Source organism: Somniosus microcephalus, chromosome 2 (assembly GCF_052327205.1).
Source record: "Somniosus microcephalus isolate GS21.2 chromosome 2, FLI_Smic_1.0, whole genome shotgun sequence".
Taxonomy (NCBI): Eukaryota; Metazoa; Chordata; class Chondrichthyes; order Squaliformes; family Somniosidae; genus Somniosus; species Somniosus microcephalus.
In genome coordinates this window covers 391043014-391067801 of record NC_140988.1, presented here as the reverse complement: position 1 = coordinate 391067801, position 24788 = coordinate 391043014, and the positions used below count along the sequence as shown (strand labels likewise).

Below are 24788 nucleotides of genomic sequence, written 5' to 3'. Positions count from 1 at the left end.
TTTGCAGACTCTTTGTGTAATCCTCACAACTTGCTAACCCACCTATCTTTGTATCATCAGCAAATTTGGCAAAAGTACACACAGTCCCTACAGCCAAGTCATTAATATAGATTGTGAATATAGAAACATAGAGGATAGGAGCAGGAGTAGGCCATTCGACTCCGCGAGCCTGCTCCACCATTTAATGAGATCATGGCTGATCATCCAAATTCAGTACCCTGTTCCTGCCTTCTCTCCATACCCCTTGATCCCTTTAGCTTTAAGAAGTATATTTAACTCCTTCTTGAATATAGTTAATGAATTGGCCTCAACTGCCTTCTGTGGTAGAGAATTCCACAGGTTCACCACTCTCTGGGTGAAGAAATTCCTCCTCATCTCTGTCCTAAATGGCTTAGCCCTTACCCTTAGACTGTGACCCCTGGTTCTGGACACCCCCGCCATCGGGAACATCTTTCCTGCATCTAGTCTGTCTAGTCCTGTTAGAATTTTATAAGTTTCAATGAGATCCCCTCTCATTCTTCTAAACTCTAGCGAATACAAGCCCAGTCGACCCAAACTCTCTTCATATGTCATTCCTGCCATCCCAGGCATCAGTCTGGTGAATCTTCGCTGCACTCCCTCCATGGCAAGAACATCCTTCCTCAGATAAGGTGACCAAAACTGCACACAATAGTCAAGGTGTAGTCTCAACAAGGCCCTGTACAACTGCAGCAAGACATCCTTGCTCCTGTACTTGAATCCTCTCACTATGAAGGCCAACATACCATTTGCCTTCTTAACCGCCTGCTGCACCTGCATGCTTACCTTCAGCGACTGGTGCACAAGGACACCCAGGTCTCATTGCACTTCCCCTTTTCCCAATCTATTGCCATTCAGATAATAATCTGCCTTCCTGTTTTTGCCACCAAAGTGGATAACCTCGCATTTATCCACATTATTCTGCATCTGCCCAATCACCCAATCTGTCCAAATCATACTGGAGTTTCTCTGCATCATCCTCACAGCCCACCCAGCTTTGTGTCGTCTGCAAACTTGGAGATATTACATCTAGTTCCCTCGCCTAGATCATTAATATATATTGTGAATAGCTGGGGTCCTAGCACCGATCCCTGCAGTACCCCACTAGTCACTGCCTGCCACTCGGAAAAAGACCCGTTTATTCCAACTCTTTGCTTCCTGTCTGCCAGCCAGTTCTCTATCCAAGTCAGTACCTTACCCCCAATCCCATGTGCTTTAACTTTGCACGCTAATCTCTTCTGCGCATCCTTATCGAAAGCCTTCTGAAGGTCCAAATACACCACATCCACTGGTTCTCCCTTATCTATTCTACCAGTTACATCCTCAAAAAATTCCAGTAGATTAGTCAAGCATGATTTACCTTTTGTAAATCCATATTGACTTTGTCTGATCCTGTCACAGTTTTCCAAGTGCTCTACTATTACATCTTTTATAATGGACTCTACCATTCCCCACTACCGATGTCAGGCTTACCGGTCTATAAGTCTCCGTTTTCTCTCTACCACCTTTTTTAAATAGTGGGGTTACATTAGCTACCCTCCAATCCATGGGAACTGTTCCAGTGTCTATAGAATTTTGGAAGATGACCAGCAATGCATCTACTATTTCTGGGGCCACTTCCTTAAGTACCCTAGGATGTAGATTATCAGGCCCTGGGGATTTATCAGCCTTCAATCCCGTCAATTTCCCGAACACCATTTCCCTACAAATGCTGATTTCATTCAGTTCCTCCCTCTCATTAGATCCTATGTTCCCCGACACCTCTGGGAGGTTATTTGTGTCCTCCTTTGTGAAGACAGAACCAAAGTATGTATTTAATTGGACTGTTATTTCTTTGTTCCCCATTATAAATTACCCTGATTCTGACTGTAAGGGACCTACGCTTGACTTCACCAATCTTTTTCTCTTCACATATCTATAGAAGCTTTTACAATCAGTTTTTATGTTCCCTGGAAGCTTACTCTCATACTCTATTTTCCCCCTCTTAATTACAGGAAACTTTGTGTTATCCGGAGGCTAAATGTCCAGTAAGCTCGAGTCACCGGCAAAAATCAGGAGCTGTTTCGTTAGGATTTTTTCTTTTTGTTGCTTTTTTCTCAACAGTCAAGCTCTGCAAGGTCTGTAGCTAAGCAACAGCTTCAGCTAGAGACGCTACAGAGACGCTTGCCGACTGTTTAGAAGCTGTTGCTAAGCAACAGGGTTTGTTGATTCACACAGAGCTGAAAACCTCCGTATGTTTCAACATCAGCGTTGGTGTGTCCGGCAGTTTTGAGGGAACGGCAACAGCTCGGTCCCGTCGGTGCCGGATAGCACAAAGTTTCCTGTAATCCCTTTGTCCTCCTTTGCTGAATCCTAAACTGCTCCCAATCCTCAGGTTTACTGCTTTTTCTGGCAAATTTACATGTCCTCTCCTTGGATCTTATGCTATCCCTAATTTCCCTTGTTAGCCATGGTTGAGTCACCTTTTTTGTTTTATTGTTATGCCAAACAGGGAGGAACAAATTCTGTAGTTCATCCATGCGATCTTTGAATGTTTGCCATTGCCTATCCACCGTCAACCCATTGAGTAACATTCCCCAATCAATCCTACCCAACTCGCGCCTCATACCATCATAGTTTCCTTTATTTAAATTGAGGGCCCTAGTCTCTGAGTCAACTACTTCACTCTCCATCTTAATGAAGAATTCTATCATATTATGATCGCTCCGCCCCAAGGGGCCTTGCACAACAAGATTGCTAATTAATCCTTTCTCATTACATAATACCCAGTCTAAGATGGCCTGATCTCTAGTTGGTTCCTCGACATATTGGTCCAGGAAACCATCCCGTATACCTTCCAGGATTTCCTCCTCCACAGTATTGTTACTAATTCGGTTAGCCCAATCTATATATAGATTAAAGTCACCCATGATAATTGCTGTGCCCTTATTGCACGCGTCTCTAATTTCCCATTTAATGCCATCTCCAACCTCAGCATTACTGTTTGGGGGTCTGTATACAACTCCCACTAACATTTTCTGCCCCTTGGTATTTCTCATCTCTACCCATACAGATTCCACATCATCAGAGCTAATATCCTTCCTTACTATTGTGTTAATCTCTTTAGCCAGCAATGCTACCCCACCCCCTTTTCCTTTTTGCCTGTCTTTCCTGAATATTGAATAGTCCTGGATGTGGAATTCCCAGCCTTGGTCACCCTGGAGCCATGTCTCCGTAATCCCAATTATATCATACTAGCTGAAGTGCCCGGCGGTGCCGAGGCTTTTTCGAGGGCATGTTGTTGTTGGAAGAGAGAGAGAGAGCGACTGGGGGGAAGAGAGAGAGCGACTGGGGGGAAGAGAGAGAGCGACTGGGGGGAAGAGAGGGAGGGGAGGGAGGGGAGGGGGGAAGGGGGAGGGAGGGGGAAGGGGGGGAGGGGGAGGGGAGGGGGTAGGGGAGGGGGGAGGGCGGAGGGGAGGGAGGGTGGGGGGGAGGGGAGGAGGGGAGGGCGGGGGAGGGGAGGGAAGGGCGGGAGGGAGGAGGAGGGGTGGAGGGAGGGGAGGAGGGAGGGAGGAGGAGAGAGGAGGGGGGGGAGAGGAGGGAGGGGGGGAGGGGAGGGGAAGGGGGAGAGTCCCCGAGCCCCCTGAACCCCGTCCCCCCAAACTCCCGAGCCCCCTGATCCCCACCCCCCGAACTCCCAAGGTTGGCCCCCCCGAGACTCGCCCCCCCCCCCACCAACCAAGCACTGAACTCCGGAGGCGCGATCTTCCGAGCACCGGCCTCCCGAGCTGGCTTCAAGATTGCGGCTGTGCGAGACGGCCGGCGGGCCCGGTTGCCAGGGTAACCGTTGACGCTCACCAAGCCCCGCCCCCCGGCCGAGCCAGAGAGAAAGACGCCGCGTCTCAGCTGCTCCTGCTGCGCGCTCACCCTTTAGTAAGGTAGCGGCGCTGGGCTGAGGCCCGCCCCTCCAGCCTTCGAGTGGGACCGGGAGGTGCCTAGCTCGGGCGTGGGTGCGGAGGAGAGGCCGAGGCTTCGAGGCCTACCTGGAAAAACGGGGAAAGGTAGGAAAATTAATGAGATTAGATAAGTTAATTACTTTCTAAATCATTTTTTTAAAAAACAATATATGTTTTAAAAGCAACGTTTTTTTTAAAGACGCAGAAAGCGGGAAAAATAAAGGAAAAGTTTGGAATCAAGATGGCGGCGACTCACCTCGGTTCAGAATGATAAGGCCCGCCCACACACGCACCAATTGGCCCGGCGGCACACGCCAGCAACCCGGCGTACGATTGGTCGAGCTCGAGGTCACTCTGTCGCTAATGAGCGGATAATGAGATGCTAATGAGCGGAATGTTAAGGTTTTTCGGATACCGCGGGCGCGATTTTAGCCCGGCCGAAACGTAAATACGCTTAAAACCGTTTTGGAAAGGTAAGCTTTCTTTCGACATAACGCACGCGTAGGTACGCCCTGTAACTTTCAAGCGCATAGCCCGACAGACGCACACGTGATGACAGACAGACAGAATGCCAGACGGAAGGACAGACAGAAGGACAGAAGCATCGCTTTATATATATAGATTCGTTTACCTCTATTTGCGCAGTTAATTCATCCACCTTATTATGCATGCTCCTCGCATTAAGATTCAAAGCCTTCAGGCTTGTCTTTTTAACGCTCTTAGACTTTTTAGAATTATTATTTACTGTGGCCATGTTTGATTTACACCCTTGATTTCTCTGACTGCCACTTTTGCTTTTCTCCTTCCTGTCTTTTGCTTCTATCCTTGCTTCCCTTTCCTCTGTCTCCCTGCACAGTTTCCCAACCCCCTGCCATTTTAGTTTAAATCCTCCCCAACAGCACTAGCAAACACTCCACCTATGACTTCGGTCCCGGTCCTGCCCAGGTGCAAACCGTCCAGTTTGTACTGGTCCCACCTCCCCCAGAACCGGTTCCAATGTCCCAGGAATTTGAATCCCTCCCCTTTGCACCATTCCTCTCGCCACGTATTCATCTGAAATATCCTTCTATTTCTACTCTGTTGAATAGTTGAGGCCCCAGCACTGATCCCTGTGGCACCCCACTAGTTACAGTTTGCCAACCTGAAAATGAACCATTTATTCTCACTCTCTGTTTTCTGTTAGTTAGCCAATCCTCTATCCAATCTAATATACACGAACATACGAATTAGGAGCAGGAGTAGGCCACTCGGCCCCTCGAGCCTGCTCCGCCATTCAATAAGATCATGGCTGATCTAATCACTCCACATTCCCGCCTACCCCCGATAACCTTTCACCCCCTTGCTTACCAAGAATCGATCTACCTCTGCCTTAAAAATATTCAAAGACTCTGCTTCCACCGCCCTCTGAGGAAGAGAATTCCAAAGACTCACGACCCTCTGTGAGAAAAAATTTCTCCTCATCTCTGTCTTAAAAGGGCGATCCCTTATTTGTAAACAGTGAACCCCCCCCGTTCTAGATTCTCCCACAAGAGGAAACACCCTCTCCAGATCCACCCTGTCAAGACCCCTCAGGATCTTATATGTTTCAATCAAGTCACCTCTTATTCTTCTAAACTCCTGCGGATACAAGCCTAGCCTGTCCAACCTTTCCTCATAAGACAACCCGCCCATTCCAGGTATTAGTCCAGTAAACCTTCTCTGAACTGCTTCCAACACATTTACATCCTTCCTTAAATAAGGAGACCAATACTGTACACAGTACTCCAGATGTGGTCTCACCAATGCCCTGTGTAACTGAAGCATAACCTCCCTACTTTTGTATTCAATTCCCCTTGCAATAAACAATAACATTCTATTAGCTTTCCTAATTACTTGTTGTACCTGCATAGTACAGGAAACTTTGTGCTATCCGGCACCGACGGGACCGAGCTGCTGCCGTTCCCTCAAAACTGCCGGACACTCCAGAGTTAATGTTGAAAGATACGGAGATTCTTATCTCCGTATCTGACAACAGCTTAGCAACAGCTTCTAAACAGTCGGGTGCAGCTGCAAGCGTCTGTAGCTAAAGCTGTTGCTATAGCTACAGACCTTGCAGTGCTTGACTGGGATAAAAAAGCAAAGAAAACAAACGAAAAGAATAAAAAATGGCCCCTGATTTTTGCCGGTGGCTCCAGCTTGCTGGATGGTTCGCCTCCGGATAACTCAAAGTTTCCTGTAACCTTTTGTGATTCATGCACTAGTACATCCAGATCCCTCTGCATCTCAGAGCTCTGCAACCTCTCGCCATTTAGATAATATGCTTCTTTTTTATTCTTCTTGCCAAAATGGACAACTTCACATTTTCCCACATTATACTCCATCTGCCAGATCTTTGCCCATTCACTTAACCTATCTATATCTCTTTGTAGCCTCCTTATGTCCTCTTCACAATCCTACCTATCTTTGTGTCATCAGCAAATTTAGCAACCATACCTTCGGTCCCTTCATCCAAGTCATTTATATAAATTGTAAAAAGTTGAGGTCCCAGCACTGATCCCTGTGGGACACCACTCGTTACATCTTGCCAATCAGAAAATGATCCATTTGTGCCTACTCTCTGTTTCCTGTTAGTTGGCAATCTTCTATTCATGCCAATACAGCTGCCTTGGCCCTTAGCTCTGGAATTCCCTTCCATAAACTTCTTCACCTCTCTACCTTTCATTCCTCCAAAGACGCTCTTTAAAACCTACCTCTTTGACCAAGCTTTTGGTCATCTGCCCTTCTATCTCCTTATAATAATAATAATAATCAACTTTATTGTCATTGTTAGTGCACAAGTGCAGTACAACGAAATGTAGGCTTGCGGCTCCCGAGAGTGTACATTTAGATTAAGAGTGGCTCGGTGTCCAAGTTTATTTGATTCCTCTCCTGTGAAGCACCTTGGGACATTTTACGATGTTAAAGGTGCTATATAAATACAAGTTGTTGTTATTGCTCTTGTGAGGTTGGGCTTAAATTGTCATTAAATAGTGTTTGATGGGACAGTGTAGAGGGAGCTTTACTCTGTATCTAACCCGTGCTGTACCTGCCCCGAGAGTGTTTGATGGGACAGTGTAGAGGGAGCTTTACTCTGTATCTAACCCGTGCTGTACCTGCCCTGGGAGTGTTTGATGGGACAGTGTAGAGGGAGCTTTACTCTGTATCTAACCCGTGCTGTACCTGCCCTGGGAGTGTTTGATGGGACAGTGTAGAGGGAGCTTTACTCTGTATCTAACCCGTGCTGTACCTGCCCTGGGAGTGTTTGATGGGACAGTGTAGAGGGAGCTTTACTCTGTATCTAATCCGTGCTGTATCTGCCCTGGGAGTGTTTGATGGGGACAGTGTAGAGGGAGCTTTACTCTGTATCTAACCCCGTGCTGTACCTGCCCTGGGAGTGTTTGATGGGACAGTGTAGAGGGAGCTTTACTCTGTATCTAACCCGTGCTGTACCTGCCCTGGGAGTGTTTGATGGGACAGTATCGATTCCCCGTACTACAAAGAGGACACCTTCTCCAACATGGAGAGGGAAATTATCCAATACCAGGCCCAGGGGAACGTGTTGATCTGTGGGGACCTCAATTCAAGAACGGGCGAAGAACCAGACTTCACCAATAATCAGGGAAACAATTACGTATTCGGGAATAACCACTTTGACATCCCTTCCCTTCCATACAGGCATAACTGCGACAAGCAGTCAAATACCAACGGTAAACAGCTACTACAGCTCTGTCGAAACCTGGGTCTGTACATTGTCAATGGTAGGTTCATAGGAGACCTCCAAGGAAGATCGACCTACTGCTCACCTCTTGGCTGCAGCACAGTAGACTATATGATTACAGACTTGGACCCATCCTCTTTCAGAGCATTCACAGTCAAACCACAAACAACACTGTCAGATCACAGCCAAATTACTATGTTTCTCAAAAAGACAGAAACAAACAACATAGAAACACAACCCAGTAAACTGTACAACACCAAAAAATCGTACAGATGGGCCAAAAATGACACGGAAAAATACCAGAAAACAATTAGCAATGCATCAACTCAAGCTCTCTTAGACACCTTTCTGGATAACATATACACTCACAATAAAGAAGGCGTAAACCGGGCAGTTAGTAAACTAAACAATATTTTTGATAATTTGGCAACAAATGCAAACTTGAAAGCTCGCAAGAACAAACCCAAAACAAAAAACTATGAAAAATGGTTTGACCATGATTGCCATAACATGAGGAAAAAACTTAGAAAACTATCAAACCAAAAACACAGACATCCAGAAAACGAGGAATTACGCCTTACTTATTGTCAGACGCTAACACAATACAGAAACACACTCAGGACCAAAAAAGAGCAATTTATTAAGAATACACTCAGCTCCATGGAGGAATCCATTGAGTCGAATTGTTTCTGGGACAACTTGAAAACACTACACAAAAAACAACACGACGATTTGTCCATTCAAAATGGGGACACATGGGTAAACCACTTTGAAAAATTATACCAGAAAAACACACTAAGACCAGAGCAACACCAAATACGCAAAAAACTGGAAAAGCTTGAAATGGCCATAAAAGATAACCAAAACCCGCTAGACGCCATAATAACAGAAAAAGAACTTCTTGAAAAACTCAAGGACCTGCGACCAGGAAAAGCTTGCGGGACAGACGGCATACTAAACGAGATGATTAAACACGCAGACGACAAACTGAAACTGGCTATCCTAAAACTCTTCAACTTGGTTCTGAGTGTCGGTTATTTCCCTGACATCTGGAACAAAGGACTCATAACACCCATATACAAAAGTGGGGACAAAATCGACCCAAACAACTATCGAGGCATCTGTGTAAACAGTAACCTGGGGAAGGTATTCTGTAGCATCATAAACAAAAGACTTATAAACTTCCTTGAAGAGCACAATGTCTTGAGTAAAAGCCAAATTGGATTCCTGCCAAACTATAGAACATCCGATCATATCTTCACCCTACAGACCCTAATTGACAAACACGTTCACCATAACAAAAGCAAAATCTACGCATGCTTTGTAGATTTCCAGAAGGCTTTCGACTCCATCTGGCATGACGGTTTATTCCTGAAACTTATCGAAAGCGGGGTAGGAGGGAAAACATATGATGTAATTAAATCAATGTATACAAACAATAAATGTGCAGTTAAAATTGGAGACAAACAAACAAAATACTTCCCACAGGGGCGGGGGGTGACGCAGGGCTCGCCAATCTCACCGACACTCTTTAATATTTACATTAATGGATTGGCAAAACTACTTGAACAATCTACAGCACCCGGCCTCACCCTATATGAATCCAAGGTTAAATTCCTCCTCTATGCCGACGACCTGGTTCTGCTGTCACCAACTAAGGAGGGTCTACAGCAGAACCTGGACCTGCTGGAGTCGTACTGCCAGACTTGGGCCCTGACAATAAATCCCCAAAAAACCAAAGTCCTTGTGTTCCAGCAAAGATCCAAACAACATGGACCCACAATAAATTTCACAGCAGGAACAACCAAAATTGAACAAACCACTCACTACACATACTTGGGCTTAAAAATCAGTTCTACGGGAAACTTCAAACTGGCTGTGAATGAACTGAAAGAGAAAGCAAGAAGGGCTTTCTATGCCATCAAAAAATCAATCCAAATAGAAATCCCAATTAGCATTTGGCTCAAAATTTTCAAATCAGTAATTGAACCAATTGCACTCTATGGCAGTGAGGTCTGGGGACCACTAACACAACAAGATTTTGCAAAATGGGACAAACACCCAATTGAGATCCTACATGCGGAATTCTGTAAAAGTATCCTCCGGACTCAAAGGAAAACAGTAAACAATGCATGCAGGGCGGAACTAGGCCAATACCAATTAATAATCACTATCCAAAAAAGAGCCACCAAATTTTGGAATCACCTACAAATGAGCAACCCCCAATGCTATCACTACGACGCCCTGAAATGCCAAGAGCTGACCATAAAGAAGAATACCCTCAGTCAACTAGTCCTGGGACTCAATAAAGTAACTAATAACAATACTAACAATAACCAGTCCCAGGACAGTGACAGGGTAACACAAAGAATTTGACCCAACACAATCGTCACTAAGCAAAAGGAAAAATATCTGTCATATTGGGCAGAAACAACAAAAACCCAAAGCAAACTCAATTGCGACTTGGCCCTAAACAGACAATACAAGATAGCTGATTACCTGACCATGGGAAAGGATAACAAACTGAGAAGAACCTTGACAAGGTACAGACTTAGCGAACATAGCCTAGCGATCGAAAAAGGCAGACACAGGCAGACCAGGCTGCCAAGAGAAGACAGGATATGCTCTCACTGCAGTCAGGGAGTAGTTGAGACAGAGATGCACTTCCTCACAGCCTGTGGAAAATATCAGGGCATCAGAGAGAATTTCTACCAAAAATTCTCACAAATATGCCCTGAATTCAGAAATCTGACTGACAACCAAAAACTCCCATTCCTACTGGGGGAGGAGAGAAGCTGTGTAACACTGGCGGCACACTATGTTACAGCTTGCCATGAACAGAGGGACAACCAGTAAACTAAGACAAGGGTATATATAAACAAGGCGAATGTATATTTATAAACTCAGGGATATACCTCTTTATACACTGTATGAATGGAACCGCGTTTATGTGTTCAACCATAAATGTATTTTGATGCTTTGGCAACATAAGATGTACCTTATCATGCCAATAAAGCGATTTGTATTGTATTGTATTGTATTGACAGTGTAGAGGGAGCTTTACTCTGTATCTAACCCGTGCTGTATCTGCCCTGGGAGTGTTTGATGGGACAGTGTTGAGGGAGCTTTAATCTGTATCTAACCCGTGCTGTACCTGCCCTGGGAGTGTTTGATGGGACAGTGTTGAGGGAGCTTTACTCTGTATCTAAAACCCGTGCTGTACCTGCCCTGGGAGTGTTTGATGGGACAGTGTAGAGGGAGCTTTACTCTGTATCTAACCTGTGCTGTACCTGCCCTGGGAGTGTTTGATGGGACAGTGTAGAGAGAGCTTTACTCTGTATCTAACCCGTGCTGTACCTGCCCTGGGAGTGTTTGATGGGACAGTGTAGAGGGAGCTTTACTCTGTATCTAACCCGTGCTGTACCTGACCTGGGTGTGGTTGATGGGACAGTGTAGAGGGAGCTTTACTCTGTATCTAACCCGTGCTGTACCTGACCTGGGTGTGGTTGATGGGACAGTGTAGAGGGAGCTTTACTGTGTATCTAACCTGTGATGTACCTGCCCTGGGTGTGGTTGATGGGACAGTGTAGAGGGAGCTTTACTCTGTATCTAACCCGTGCTGTACCTGACCTGGGTGTGGTTGATGGGACAGTGTAGAGGGAGCTTTACTCTGTATCTAACCCGTGCTGTACCTGCCCTGGGGGTGTTTGATGGGACAGTGTAGAGGGAGCTTTACTCTGTATCTAACCCGTGCTGTACCTGCCCTGGGAGTGTTTGATGGGACAGTGTAGAGGGAGCTTTACTCTGTATCTAACCCGTGCTGTACCTGCCCTGGGTGTGGTTGATGGGACAGTGTAGAGGGAGCTTTACTCTGTATCTAACCCGTGCTGTACCTGCCCTGGGAGTGTTTGATGGGACAGTGTAGAGGGAGCTTTACTCTGTATCTAACCCGTGCTGTACCTGCCCTGGGACTGTTTGATGGGACAGTGTAGAGGGAGCTTTACTCTGTATCTAACCCCGTGCTGTTCCTGCCCTGGGAGTGTTTGATGGGACAGTGTAGAGGGAGCTTTACTCTGTATCTAACCCATGCTGTACCTGCCCTGGGAGTGTTGGATGGGACAGTGTTGAGGGATCTTTACTCTGTATCTAACCCATGCTGTACCTGCCCTGGGAGTGTTTGATGGGACAGTGTAGAGGGAGCTTTACTCTGTATCTAACCCGTGCTGTACCTGACTGGAGTTTTTGATGGGACAGTGTAGAGGGAGCATTACTCTGTATCTAACCCGTGCTGTACCTGCCCTGGGACTGTTTGATGGGGACAGTGTAGAGGGAGCTTTACTCTGTATCTAACCCGTGCTGTACCTGCCCTGGGAGTGTTTGATGGGGCAGTGTAGAGGGAGCTTTACTCTGTATCTAACCCGTGCTGTACCTGCCCTGGGAGTGTTTGATGGGACAGTGTAGAGGGAGCTTTACTCTGTATCTAACCCGTGCTGTATCTGCCCTGGGAGTGTTTGATGGGACAGTGTAGAGGGAGCTTTACTCAGTACCTAACCCGTGCTGTACCTGCCCTGGGAGTGTTTGATGGGACAATGTAGAGGGAGCTTTACTCTGTATCTAACCCGTGCTGTACCTGCCCTGGGAGTGTTTGATGGGACAGTGTAGAGGGAGCTTTACTCTGTATCTACCCCGTGCTGTACCTGCCCTGGGAGTGTTTGATGGGACAGTGTAGAGGGAGCTTTACTCTGTATCAACCCGTGCTGTACCTGCCCTGGGAGTGTTTGATGGGACAGTGTAGAGGGAGCTTTACTCTGTATCTAACCCGTGCTGTACCTGCCCTGGGAGTGTTTGATGGGACAGTGTAGAGGGAGCTTTACTCTGTATCTAACCCGTGCTGTACCTGCCCTGGGAGTGTTTGATGGGACAGTGTCGAAGGATATTTACTCTGTATCTAACCCGTGCTGTACCTGCCCTGGGAGTGTTTGATGGGACAGTGTAGAGGGAGCTTTACTCTGTATCTAACCCGTGCTGTACCTGCCCTGGGAGTGTTTGATGGGGCAGTGTAGAGGGAGCTTTACTCTGTATCTAACCCGTGCTGTACCTGCCCTGCGAGTGTTTGATGGGACAGTGTAAAGGGAGCTTTACTCAGTATCTAACCCGTGCTGTACCTGCCCTGCGAGTGTTTGATGGGACAGTGTAAAGGGAGCTTTACTCTGTATCTAACCCCGTGCTGTACCTGCCCTGGGAGTGTTTGATGGGACAGTGTAAAGGGAGCTTTACTCAGTATCTAACCCGTGCTGTACCTGCCCTGGGAGTGTTTGATGGGGCAGTGTAGAGGGAGCTTTACTCTGTATCTAACCCCGTGCTGTACCTGCCCTGGCAGTGTTTGATGGGAGAGTGTAGAGGGAGCTTTACTCTGTATCTAACCCGTGCTGTACCTGCCCTGGGACTGTTTGATGGGACAGTGTAGAGGGAGCTTTACTCTGTATCTAACCCGTGCTGTACCTGACTGGAGTTTTTGATGCTGGCACTGAGTGTAAAAGTGTTCCATCCTCTAAGGTTGCCACCCCTCACCAACTGAATACAAAAAAGCCATAGCTTTCGTGGTAGCCTGCTCATCTACACGCTCTACCTAAGGAGGGCACTGGAAGGAAAGATGGGAACTTGGTAAATAGATTATTCAGTTTGTTAAAAATGGAATGAATAGGTGAGCCTGCGACTACAGATTTAAACACTTTTTGAAGACATTTACATTTTATTTTTCAGCTGAAAAAGTCTCTTGGTTCAGAAATGAAGCACATAGAACTGGTGCTTGTTGCAGACAGTGTGGAGGTGAGTAGTTTCTGTAAAGAAGGAACATGCATTTATATAGCACCTTTCACGTCCTCAAGATGTGCCAAAGCGCTTCATAACCAGTCAAGTACCTTAGACGTGTAATCACTGTTGCACTGTGGGAATGGTGGCAGCCAGTTTGTACACAGTAAAATACACAAACAGTCATGACTAAGTGGACAGGTAATCTGTTTTAATGGTGTTGGTTGAGGGATAAATATTGACCAGGACACCGGGAAGAACTCCCCTACTCTTAAAATAGTGCCATGGGCTCTTTTACGTCCACTTGAGAGGGCAGACAGGGTCTTAGTTTAAGAAATAACAACAGAAAATGCTGGAAACACTCAGCAGGCCAGGCAGCATCCGTGGAGAGAGAAACCGAGTTAACGTTTCAGGCACTAACGGGAGGCACAAAGAACTGAACTTTCCTCCCTATGTGTTCAAGCTCTCAACTGGGCCTTGGACACACAACTTTCTGACTCAGGCGAGAGTGCTCCCACTGAGCCAAGGCTAATACAAACATAGGATCAGGGTTTTTTTTTAGACAGTTTACCTGTCGAGTTACCTACATGAACACCAACCTTAATTCAGTGAATAATTCATCCCTTAAAAAAATGTCCAAATTGCAGCTCTGACAAAGAATCTATTTATAGAATCATACAATAATAACATAGAAGATAGGAGCAGGAGTCGGCCATTCGGCCCCTCGAGCCTGCTCCGCCATTCAATGAGATCATGGCTGATCATCCAAACTCAGTACCCTGTCCCTGCCTTCTCCCCATATCCCTTGATCCCTTTAGCCTTAAGAAATATATCTAACTCCTTGAATATATTTAATGAATGGGCCTCAACTGCCTTCTGTGGTAGAGAATTCCACAGGTTCACCACACTCTAGGTGAAGAAATTCCTCCTCATTTCTGTCCTAAATGGCTTACCCCTTATCCTTAGACTGTGACCCCTGGTTCTGGACTCTCCCGCCATCGGGAACATCCTTCCTGCATCTAGTCTGTCTAGTCCTGTTAGAATTTTATTAGTTTCAATGAGATCCCCTCTCATTCTTCTAAACACCAGCGAGTATAAGCCCAGTCAACCCAATCTCTCCTCATACGTCATTCCTGCCATCCCAGGTATCAGTGGTGAATCTTCGCTGCACTCCCTCCATGGCAAGAACATCCTTCCTCAGATAAGGCGACCAAAACTGCACACAATACTCAAGGTGTGGTCTCACCAAGGCCCTGTACAACTGCAGCAAGACATCCTTGTTCCTGTACTCGAACCCTCTCACTACAAAGGCCAACATACCATTTGCCTTCTTAACCGCCTGCTGCACCTGCATGCTTACCTTCAGCGACTGGTGCACAAGGACACCCAGGTCTAGTTGCACTTCCCCTTCTCCCAATCTATTGCCGTTCAGATAATATCTGCCTTCCTGTTTTTGCCACATTATACTGCATCTGCCATGCATCTGCTCAATCACCCAACCTGTCCAAATCATACTGGAGTTTCTCGGCATCCTCCTCACAGCACACATGCCCACCCAGCTTTGTGTCGTCTGCAAACTTGGCGATATTACATCTAGTTCCCTCGCCTAGATCATTAATATATATTGTGAATAGCTGGGGTCCTAGGACCGATCCCTGCGGTACCCCACTAGTCACTGCCTGCCACTCGGAAAAAGACCCGTTTATTCCAACTCTTTGCTTCTGTCTGCCAACCAGTTCTCTATCCAAGTCAGTACCTTGCCCCCCAATCCCATGTGCCTTAAATTTACACGCTAATCTCTTATGCAGGACCTTATCGAAAGCCTTCTGAAAGTCCAAATACATCACATCCACTGGTTCTCCCTTATCTATTCTACCAGTTACATCCTCAAAAAATTCCAGTAGATTAGTCAAGCACGATTTACCTTTTGTCCGATCCTGTCATTGTTTTCCAAGTGCTCTGCTATTACATCTTTTATAATGGACTCTAGCATTTTCCCCACTACCGATGTCAGGCGCTATAATATAGCACAGAAGGGGGCCATTCAGCCCATCATGCCTCTGCCAGCTCTCTGAAAGAGCGACCAATTAGTGCCACTGCCTGCAAATTTTTCATTTTCAAGTATATATCACATTCCCTTTTGAAAGATACTATTGAATCAACTCCCACCACCCTTTCAGGCAGTGCATTCCAGATCATCATAACTCAATTTGAGTAAAAATATTTCTTCTCATCTTCCCTGGCTTTTTTGCCATTATCTTAAATCTGTATCCTCTGGTTACCGACCCTCCTGCCAGTAGAAACAGTTTCTCCCTATCTACTTCATCAAAACCCCTCATAATTTTGAATATCTCTATTAAATCTCCCTTTAACCTTCTTTGCTCTAAGGAGAACAATCTCAGATTCTCTAGTCTCTCCCCATAACTGAATTCTCTCATCGCTGGTACCATTCTAGTAAATTTCCTCTGCACCCTCTCCAAGGCCTTGACATCCTTCCTGAAGTGTGGTGCCCAGAATTGGACACAATACTCCAGCTGGGGCCCAACCAGTGTTTTACAAAGGTTTAGCATAACTTCCTTGTTTTTGTACTCAATGCCTCTGTTTATAAAGCCAAGGATCACATATGCTTTTTAACACGAGCCTCCTCTCACCCCTCTTCACCTAACCCCATCAACATATCCTTCTATTCCTTCCTCCCTCATATGCTTATCTAGCTTCCCCTTGAATGTATCTATACTATTCGTCTCAGCCACTCGCTGTGGCAGCGAGTTCTACATTCTAACACTCTCTGGGGAAAGAGGTTTCTCCTGAACTCCCCATTGGATTTATTAGTGACTATCTTATATTGATGGCCCCGAGTTCTGATCTCGCCCACCAGTGGAAACATCTTCTCTACGTCTACCCTATTAAACTCTATCATAATCTTAAAGACCTCTATCAAGTCACCCCTAAGCCTTCTCTTTTCTAGAGAAAAGAGCCCCAGCCTGTTCAATCTTTCCTGATAGGTATTATCTCTCAGTCCTGGTATCATTCAAGTCAATCTTTTTTGCACCTTCTCCAGTGCCTCTATATCCTTTTTATAATATGGAGGCCAGACTGTTCACATTACTCCAAGTGTGGTCTAACCAAGGTTCTACACAAGCTTAACATAACTTCTTTGCTTTTCAATTCTATCCCTCTAGAAATGAACCCTAGTGCTTTGTTTGCTTTTTTATGGCCTTATTATCCTGCGTTGCTACTTTTAGTGATCTGTGTAACTATACCCGCCAGATCGCTCTGTTCCTCTACCCCATTTAAACACTTATTTTCCAAGGATTATGTGGCCCCCTTATTCTTCCTACCAAAATGCATTACTTCGCATTTATCTATAGTGAAGTTCATTTGCCAATTATACATGAGAACATAAGAAATAGGAGCAGGAGTCGGCCATTCGGCCCTGCGAGCCTGCTCCGGATTTCAATGAGATTGTAGCTGATCTTCTGCCTCAGCTCCATTCACCGGTCCTATCGCCATATCCCTTGATGCCCTTACTAGTCAGAAATCTATCGACTTCTGTTTTGAATATACCCAATGACTGAGCCTCCACAGCCCTCTGGGGTAGAGAATTCCAAAGATTCACCACCCTCTGTGTGAAGAAATTTCTTCTCATCTCAGTCCTGAATGGCCGACCCTTTATCCTGATGCTGTGGCCCCTGGTTCTAGACTCCCCAGCCAAGGGAAACATTCTCCCAGCATCCATCCTATCAAGCCCTGTAATAATTGTGTATGCTTCAATGAGATCCCCTCTTATTCTTCTGAATTCAAGAGAATACAGGCCTAGTTTACTCAATCTCTTCTCATACGACAGTCCCGCTATCCCAGGAATCAATCTCGTGAACTTTCGTTGCACTCCCTCTGTGGCAAGTATATCCTTCCTTAAGTAAGGAGACCAAAATTGTACACAGTACTCCAGATGTGGTCTCACCAAGGCCCTATATAATTGGAGTAAGACGTCTTTACTCCTGTACTCAAATCCTCTTGTAATGAAGGCCAGCATACTATTTGCCTTCCTTGCTGCACCTGCACATTCACTTTCGGTGACTCATTTACACGGAAACCCAGGTCCCTTTGAGCATCTGCATTCCCCAATCTTTCACCATTTAGGAAATACTCTGCCTTTCTGTTTTTTCTACCAAAGTGGATAACTTCACATTTATCCACATTATATTCCATCTGCCATGTTCTCGCCCACTCACTGAGCCTGTCGAGATCCCCTTGAAGCCTCTTCACATCCTCTTCACAACTGACACTGCCACCTATCTTTGTATCATCAGCAAATTTGGAAATGTTACATTTAGTCCCCTCATCCAAATCATTGATATAGATTGTGAATAGCTGGGACCCAAGCACCGATCCTTGCGGTACCCCACTAGTCACAGCCTGCCAACCTGAAAAAGACCCGTTTATCCCTACTCTTTGTTTTCTGTCTGTTAACCAATTCTCAATCCATGCTAGTATATTACCCCCAAATCCATGTGCCCTAATTTTGTTCACCAACCTCTTGTGTGGGACCTTATCGAAGGCCTTGTGAAAATCTAAATACACCACATCTACCGGTTTCCCTTTGTCTACTCCACCAGTTACATACTCAAAGAACTCCAATAGGTTTGTCAAACCGGATTTCCCTTTCCTAAATCCATGTTGACTCTGCCCAATCTTACTATTAGTTTCTAAGTGCCCAGTTATTGCATCCTTTATAATAGATTCCAGCATTTTCCCAACTACTGATGTTAGGCTAACCGGTCTGTAGTTCCCCGTTTTCTCTCTCCCTCCTTTCTTAAATAGCGGGGTTACATTTGCTATCCTCCAATCTGCAGGAACCGTTCCAGAATCTAGAGAATTTTGGAAGATGACAACCAGTGCGTCCACTATCCCAATGGCCACCTCTTTCAAAACCCTAGGATGTAGGTCATCCGGTTCTTGGGATTTATTGACTTTTAGTCCCATTAATTTTGCTAGTACTGTTTTTGTACTAATAATAATTTCTTTAAGTTCCTCATTCTCGCCACACCCTTGGTTTTCTTGTATTTCTGGGAGGTTTTTTGTGTCTTCCTCCGTGAAGACAGAAACAAAGTATTTATTTAATTTCTCTGCCATTTCCTCATTCCCCATTATAAATTCTCCCGTCTCTGACTGTAAAGGACCTACATTTACCTTCGCCAGTCTTTTCCTTTTCACATACCTATAGAAGCTTTTACAATCCGTTTTTATATTTTTCGCTAGTTTGTGCTCATATTCCATTTTCCCTTTCTTTATCAATTTCTTGGTCCCCCTTTGCTGATTTCTAAAAAGATCCCAATCCTCAGGCTGACCGCTTTTTCTGGCAACTTTATAAGCTTCCTCCTTTGACTTAATACTAGCTTTAATATCTTTTGTTAGCCATGGTTGGATCACTTTTCCTTTTGGGTTTCTATGCCCTAGAGGAATATATGTTTGTTGCAAATTATGCATTATTTCCTTGAATGTAAGCCATTGTATGTCAACCTTCATACCTTTTAGTGTAGTCTCCCAATCTACCATGGTCAACTTGTTCCTCATACCCTTGTACAGGAAACTTTCTGGTATCCGGCACTGACGGGACCGAGCTGGTGCCGTACCATCTAAACTGCCGTAGAAACCAGCGCTAATGTTAAAACATAGGGAGCTTTTCAGCTCCGTGTGAATCAACAAACCCTGTTGCTTTACAGCTTCAAAACAGTCGGCCGCAGCTTAAAAGCGTCTCTGTAGCTAAGCAACAGCTTCAGCTAGACCTTGCAGAGCCTGACTGGAAAAGAAAAGCAACGAGAAGTAAAAAAACTTATAGGAAACGGCTCCTGAATTTTGCCGGTAGATAGAGCTTTCCGGACATTTAACCTCCGGTTAAACAAAAGTTTCCTGTAGTTTCCTCTGTTTAGATTGAAGACCTTAGTTTCAGATTGGACCATATCAGTCTCAAACTTAATGTAAAATATACGCCCATTCTACAAGCCTATTAATGTCTTCCTGTATTTTATCACAGTCCTCCTCTTGGTGTCTCCCAATTTGGTGTCATCGGCAAATTTTGAAGTTGTACTTCTGATTTCCGCAGCCAAATCATTCATCTAAATAGTGAACAACAGTGGTCCCAGCACCGATCCTTGTGGAACACCACTTCCCCACCATTTGCCAATCCGAGTAACTACCTTTAACCCCAACTCTCTGTTTTCTGTTTATAGCCAGCTTGCTACCTATTCTGCTACTTCTCTCCTGATTCCACATGCTATGAACTTAGTCATGAGCCTACTATGTGGTACCTTATTGAAGGCATTTTGGGAAATTCAAATATATTACGTCTGCTGCATTACCCTTATCTACCTTTGCTGTTACTTCGTCAAATAATTTAATAAGGTTGTTCAAGCAGGACCTTCCCTTTTCGATTCCATGCTAACCACCCTTTATTATATTTTCAGTTTCTAGTTGTTTTTCTGTTACATCTTTGAGTAAGCATTCCATTATCTTTCCTACCACCGACATTAAGCTAATTGGTCTATAGTTCCCTGGGCTTGTTCTATCTCCCTTTTTAAATATAGGAATCACATTAGCTGTCTGCCAGTCCTCTGGCACTATTCCCTTTTCTAATGAATTTTAATATATATCTAATAGTGCCTCTGCTATCTCTTTTAATATGTGCAGATGCAATCCATCTGGACCAGGGGTCTTAACCTCTCTGAGTTTGATTAGTTTATCAATTATCTCCCCTCTTTCTATCTTAAATAGCTTTTTATCCTTTTTGATCTCTTCTAATGTCATGCCCACCCTGTTAGTTTTGTTTCTCTGGTAAATACTGAGACAAATTCATTTAATATTACTGCCATTTCAGTGTCATATGGCCATATCCCTTTCCTGATTGTTCCTTTGTTATTCATGTGTTTGTACACTACTTTACTATTTCTTGATAATTTAATTTTGTCTTTTCTCTTTGCCTTCCTAATTGTTTTTTTGACTTTGTTCCTAACCTCTTCGTATTCCCTTTTGTCATCCTCAGTCCTCCTCACTGTTTGCCACATGCTTACTTTTGTGTCGTTAACAGATTTTGATATAATTCTCCCTGTTCCCAAGCCCAAATCTTCTCAAGAACCCAGCACTAATCACTTCCAATCCTTCTCCAATCAAAGCAACATCTACTTCCCCAAACTCTTAGGTCGATTTTCAGTGCCTTAACCTGGCATTTCAGAGGGAGATGGATACTTACTTGAGAAGTAAAGTTATTAAGGGAGTTGAAGTAAAGGCACAGAATTGGGATTAAAGACATAGAGCTAGCACAGTGAATGAAATGGTGGAGCATGCTGGATTTGCTGAATGGTCTATCTCTGAAGAGTTTTAGCATTGTGCTCCCATAGGAGCTTCAGACTGGATCTATTTTAAAATAGGAAAACGAATACTCTGCAGAATCTTGTTCCAACAGGCATGCACTATATTAAGAACACAAGGAGCAGGGAAAGGTCATTATCCCTGTGACAGAAATGCAACATTTTTATCTATGATGCATATGCATCATGGCGTCTGTTTCTTTCTTTCTGATACAGTACAAATGGGGTTAACAGAGAAAGGCCCTGCTTATTTTAATACAAAACCAGTTTTCCTTGTCTCAACCAGGTGACGAGTAGGAGCCAAATGATTGAATTCAGATATTTAAAGCGGAGGGAGATAGAGTCCTGGGAGTGCGCGGGGTAGAGAGAGCAGTTTTATAATTTTTCATACATCAGCTTCATAAGAACATAAGAAACAGGAGCAGGAGTCGGCCAATCGGCCCCTCGAGCCCGCTCCGCCATTCAATAAGATCATGGCTAATCCAATCTTGGCCTCAACACCACTTCCCCGCTCTCTCCCCACACCCCTTGACTCCCTTTAGTTCAAATGTCTGTCAATCTCCGCCTTGAATATATTCACTGACTCCGCCTCCACAGCTCTCCGGGGTAGAGAATTCCAAAGATTCACGACCCTCTGAGAGAAGAAATTCCTCCTCATCTCTGTCTTAAATGGGCGACCCTTTATTCTGAAACTATGCCCCCGAGTTCTAGATACCCCCACTAGGGGAAACATCCTCTCAGCATCCACCCTGTCAAACCCCCCTTAGAATCTTATATGTTTCAATAAGATCACCTCTCATTCTTCTAAACTCCAATGAGTATAGGCCCAACCTGCTCAACCTTTCTTCATAAGACAACCCCTTCATCCCAGGAATCAACCGAGTGAACCTTCTCTGCACTGCCTCCAATGCAAGTATATCCTTCAACATTAACGTAGTGTGTCCGGCAGTTTTGAGGGAACGGCAACAGCTCGGTCCCGTCGGTGCCGGATAGCACAAAGTTTCCTGTATATCCCTTTGCAGACTCTTGGGGCTCGATTTTGCCAGGCCCGAGGAGGCGGGATTGGAGGCGTGTGAGGTGGTAAAATCGCAAAAAATGGCGGGCGGGCCCGATGCCGCCTCCAAGCAATTTTCCCAAATGCGTGTTTTCTGACCCCATTTCCATCCCGCCAGCAAGAGGCGGGATAGGCCCTTAATGCCCTTAACAACCAGTTATGTGCCTCTATAATCCCACTTTGAGAGGCCTTTCTGATTTTACCACTTTTCCCACACCCTGCACGTCTCCTCTGGAACACGACAGTGAATCCTGGCGACCTCACAAGTGGACTGCTTACTAACAGCTGCAGCTCCACCATTAAAAAGGAGTTTTCACCAATCATCATTTGCAGGTGGCAGAACTTTGTTGTCTCAGGTCTGGGGGAACTTTTAGCAGGCATACCCATTGTTGTGGAAGTTTGGAGCCTGACACCCATCTCCAGTGTGACCTCCTGGGAAATCCCTCTCGCCACCTTGACTGAGCGCTTCCCCAACTGAGGTATATACCAGAAGCATGGGAACCATTTATTTCCTTTCTTCCTGGACATCAGATTCGGACGAAGACCAGCCGTAGCAGCAGCAGAACCCTGAACAACAGCAGCACCAACAGTAGCAGCAACAACAGAAGCGCCAAGCTGCTGCTCACCCACCTGAAGCTGCACAGGCCAGAAGGCGCCAGCGCGCAACCACATTGCTGCCCGGGATGTTGCCTCGCACCTTCTTATCAGACCATCGACAATGGCCAAGAACCTGCGGATTCCTATCACTGACCACCATACTGACAATTGCAAGTCGCCCTAAGCCCTCAATGTGGAAGAGTCCCATTAGCGAAATGACACACGCCACAACTGCAACAGTTTGCCATCAGAATTTTTTATGACAATAAGCAACTGATGGCTTCTCAAAATTAAACACAACATTACACCCAAGTGACTACGGTAGCCAGCCTTACCATGGAGGTAGCCATACTTTCCAAGGAGGTATCTATCTTTTCCATGCTGATGCCTTCATGCGCCAACGCCTCCACAAAGGCTCTGCTCATGTTAGCAATGGACTCCTCCATTCGCTCCACACTCGCAGCGACCCTGGAGATAAAACCTGCCAGAGACTCCTGCACCTCTTCCTGGAGTTCCAGCACCGCTCTTCTTCTGGAACGGCCCGGAGGCAGAGGGTCGACATGCAGTTGAGCCGAGCTGGCAGAGTCCTGCATCCTCCGACTAGGACTCTCCACTGCTGTCCCTGTCTCCACCATCTGCTGATGCTCACTTGTGAGCTGTGATTCACCAGGTGACAACACTACTGTATCTCGCGAAGGGACCACCGAGGTGTGAGTGTCTGCGCTGGTGCTGGGTGCACTGAATTCTGCTGACGCTGCGCCCTCAGAGGTTGCAGCTTCCTCTGAGGAGTCTGGAGGCCCAGGCTGTTCCTCCTGGATAGTGGGGACGGGGGCTTTCGATGGTCCTGTGGGGGAGTAAAGGAAAGAGTCAGAGATGTGAGGCCAAGGTTACATGCACATTGAATATTGCAGATGATCATAAGTCAATTTGTTAGAGCATCAGAATCATTATCAGTGACTCATGCAATGTCAATAAGTGAGATGATAAACTAGTCTGTCACCAGTTTGCTCTGATGCACCCATCTGTCCGTCCCCCACTTGCGCATCCTCCTCCACTCCCACGATCTCCAGGGCCACCTCCTCCCAGGGGGTGAGCTGGGCTACTGAGAGTGGCTCTCCTCCTGTCCTCGCTCTTTCCCTCTTTTTGTGAGCTCTCTTTTCCTGCAATGAGGGAGACAAGTGGAGTTTGAGTGAGAATGAAGGAGTGAGTGTAGAGAATCCATATCATTGATGGTTAGAAGGAGACAAAGATGGAGTGAGGTGGCAAGACCAAGGGCCCTCCCTGTGTGTTGTAAGTTGTTTTCATTGCATCACAGCGATAGGGAGTGTGAGGGCTGCATAGTCGAATAGTTAGGTGAATGTGACCAGAGAGAGAGAGGGAATGGGTAAGGGTACAGGAATGTCAGTGTCAAGTGGGATGTGGAGGAAGAGGTTGTCAAAGCTGAGTGCTGGTGAGGAGAGGCAATGGGGATCAGATTGAGGGTGATGGGAAAGTCATACTCACTTTTCCTGTGCGCAGAAGGTCATGAAACCTCTTCCTGCATTGCAGCCAGGTTCTGCGGCACATCGACAAAGTGTAGACCTCCTGGGCCACTTGCATCCACACAGCTTTCGTCTGCTGGGGAAGCTTCTTCCTCCCTGAGGAAGGGAAGAGCACCTCCTTATTTCCTCTTGCTCCCTCCACCAGAGCTTGCAGGGCAGCATCATCGAACCTTGGTGCAGACTTTGGCCTACTGCTGGACATATTGGCTGGAGGAATCTATCACAGCAAAGGGGATAAGGTTTGCAGTCTGCAGAAGAAGCAAGGCTACTTGCAGGCCTTAAATCCAGCAGCATTGATGACATCATCGGAGGCGACTTTCAGGATGGAAAGACTAAGTGGGCCAGGGGTTCCCACACGCTGGAAATCAATTGCCCAATTAGGGGAAAATTGCATATTTTTCCCACATCAAATTGGAGTCGGGTGGCTAACACGAAAAGCATCTGACACGCTCCCAGCCCGCCCCAATAGCAAAATCGAGCCCTTTGTGTCCTCCTCACAACACCCACCTACTTTTGTATCATCAACAAATTTGACTACTCGGTCCCTTCATCCAAGTCATTAATATAGATTGTAAATAGTTGAGGCTCCAGCACTGGTCCCTGTGGCACCCCACTAGTTACCGTTTGTCAACCGGAAAATAACCCATTTATCCCGACTCTCTGTTTTCTGTTAGTTAGCCAATCCTCTGTCCATGTCAATATATTACCCCCAACCCTGTGCGCTCTTAT

The 24788-nt window shown here is 45.8% G+C and overlaps 1 protein-coding gene across 5 annotated transcripts in view; it reads left to right on the top strand.

Annotated features, from left to right (window-relative positions):
- LOC147123873 (disintegrin and metalloproteinase domain-containing protein 12-like) overlaps nucleotides 1-24788 on the top strand; it is a 566371-nt gene that overhangs the window by 132940 nt on the left and 408643 nt on the right. For all 5 annotated transcript variants that reach the window (XM_085976452.1, XM_085976457.1, XM_085976448.1 and 2 more), the window contains exon 7: nucleotides 13453-13518. In XM_085976452.1, coding sequence (XP_085832578.1) covers nucleotides 13453-13518 — 66 coding nt within the window. The remainder of the gene's footprint in view (nucleotides 1-13452; nucleotides 13519-24788) is intronic.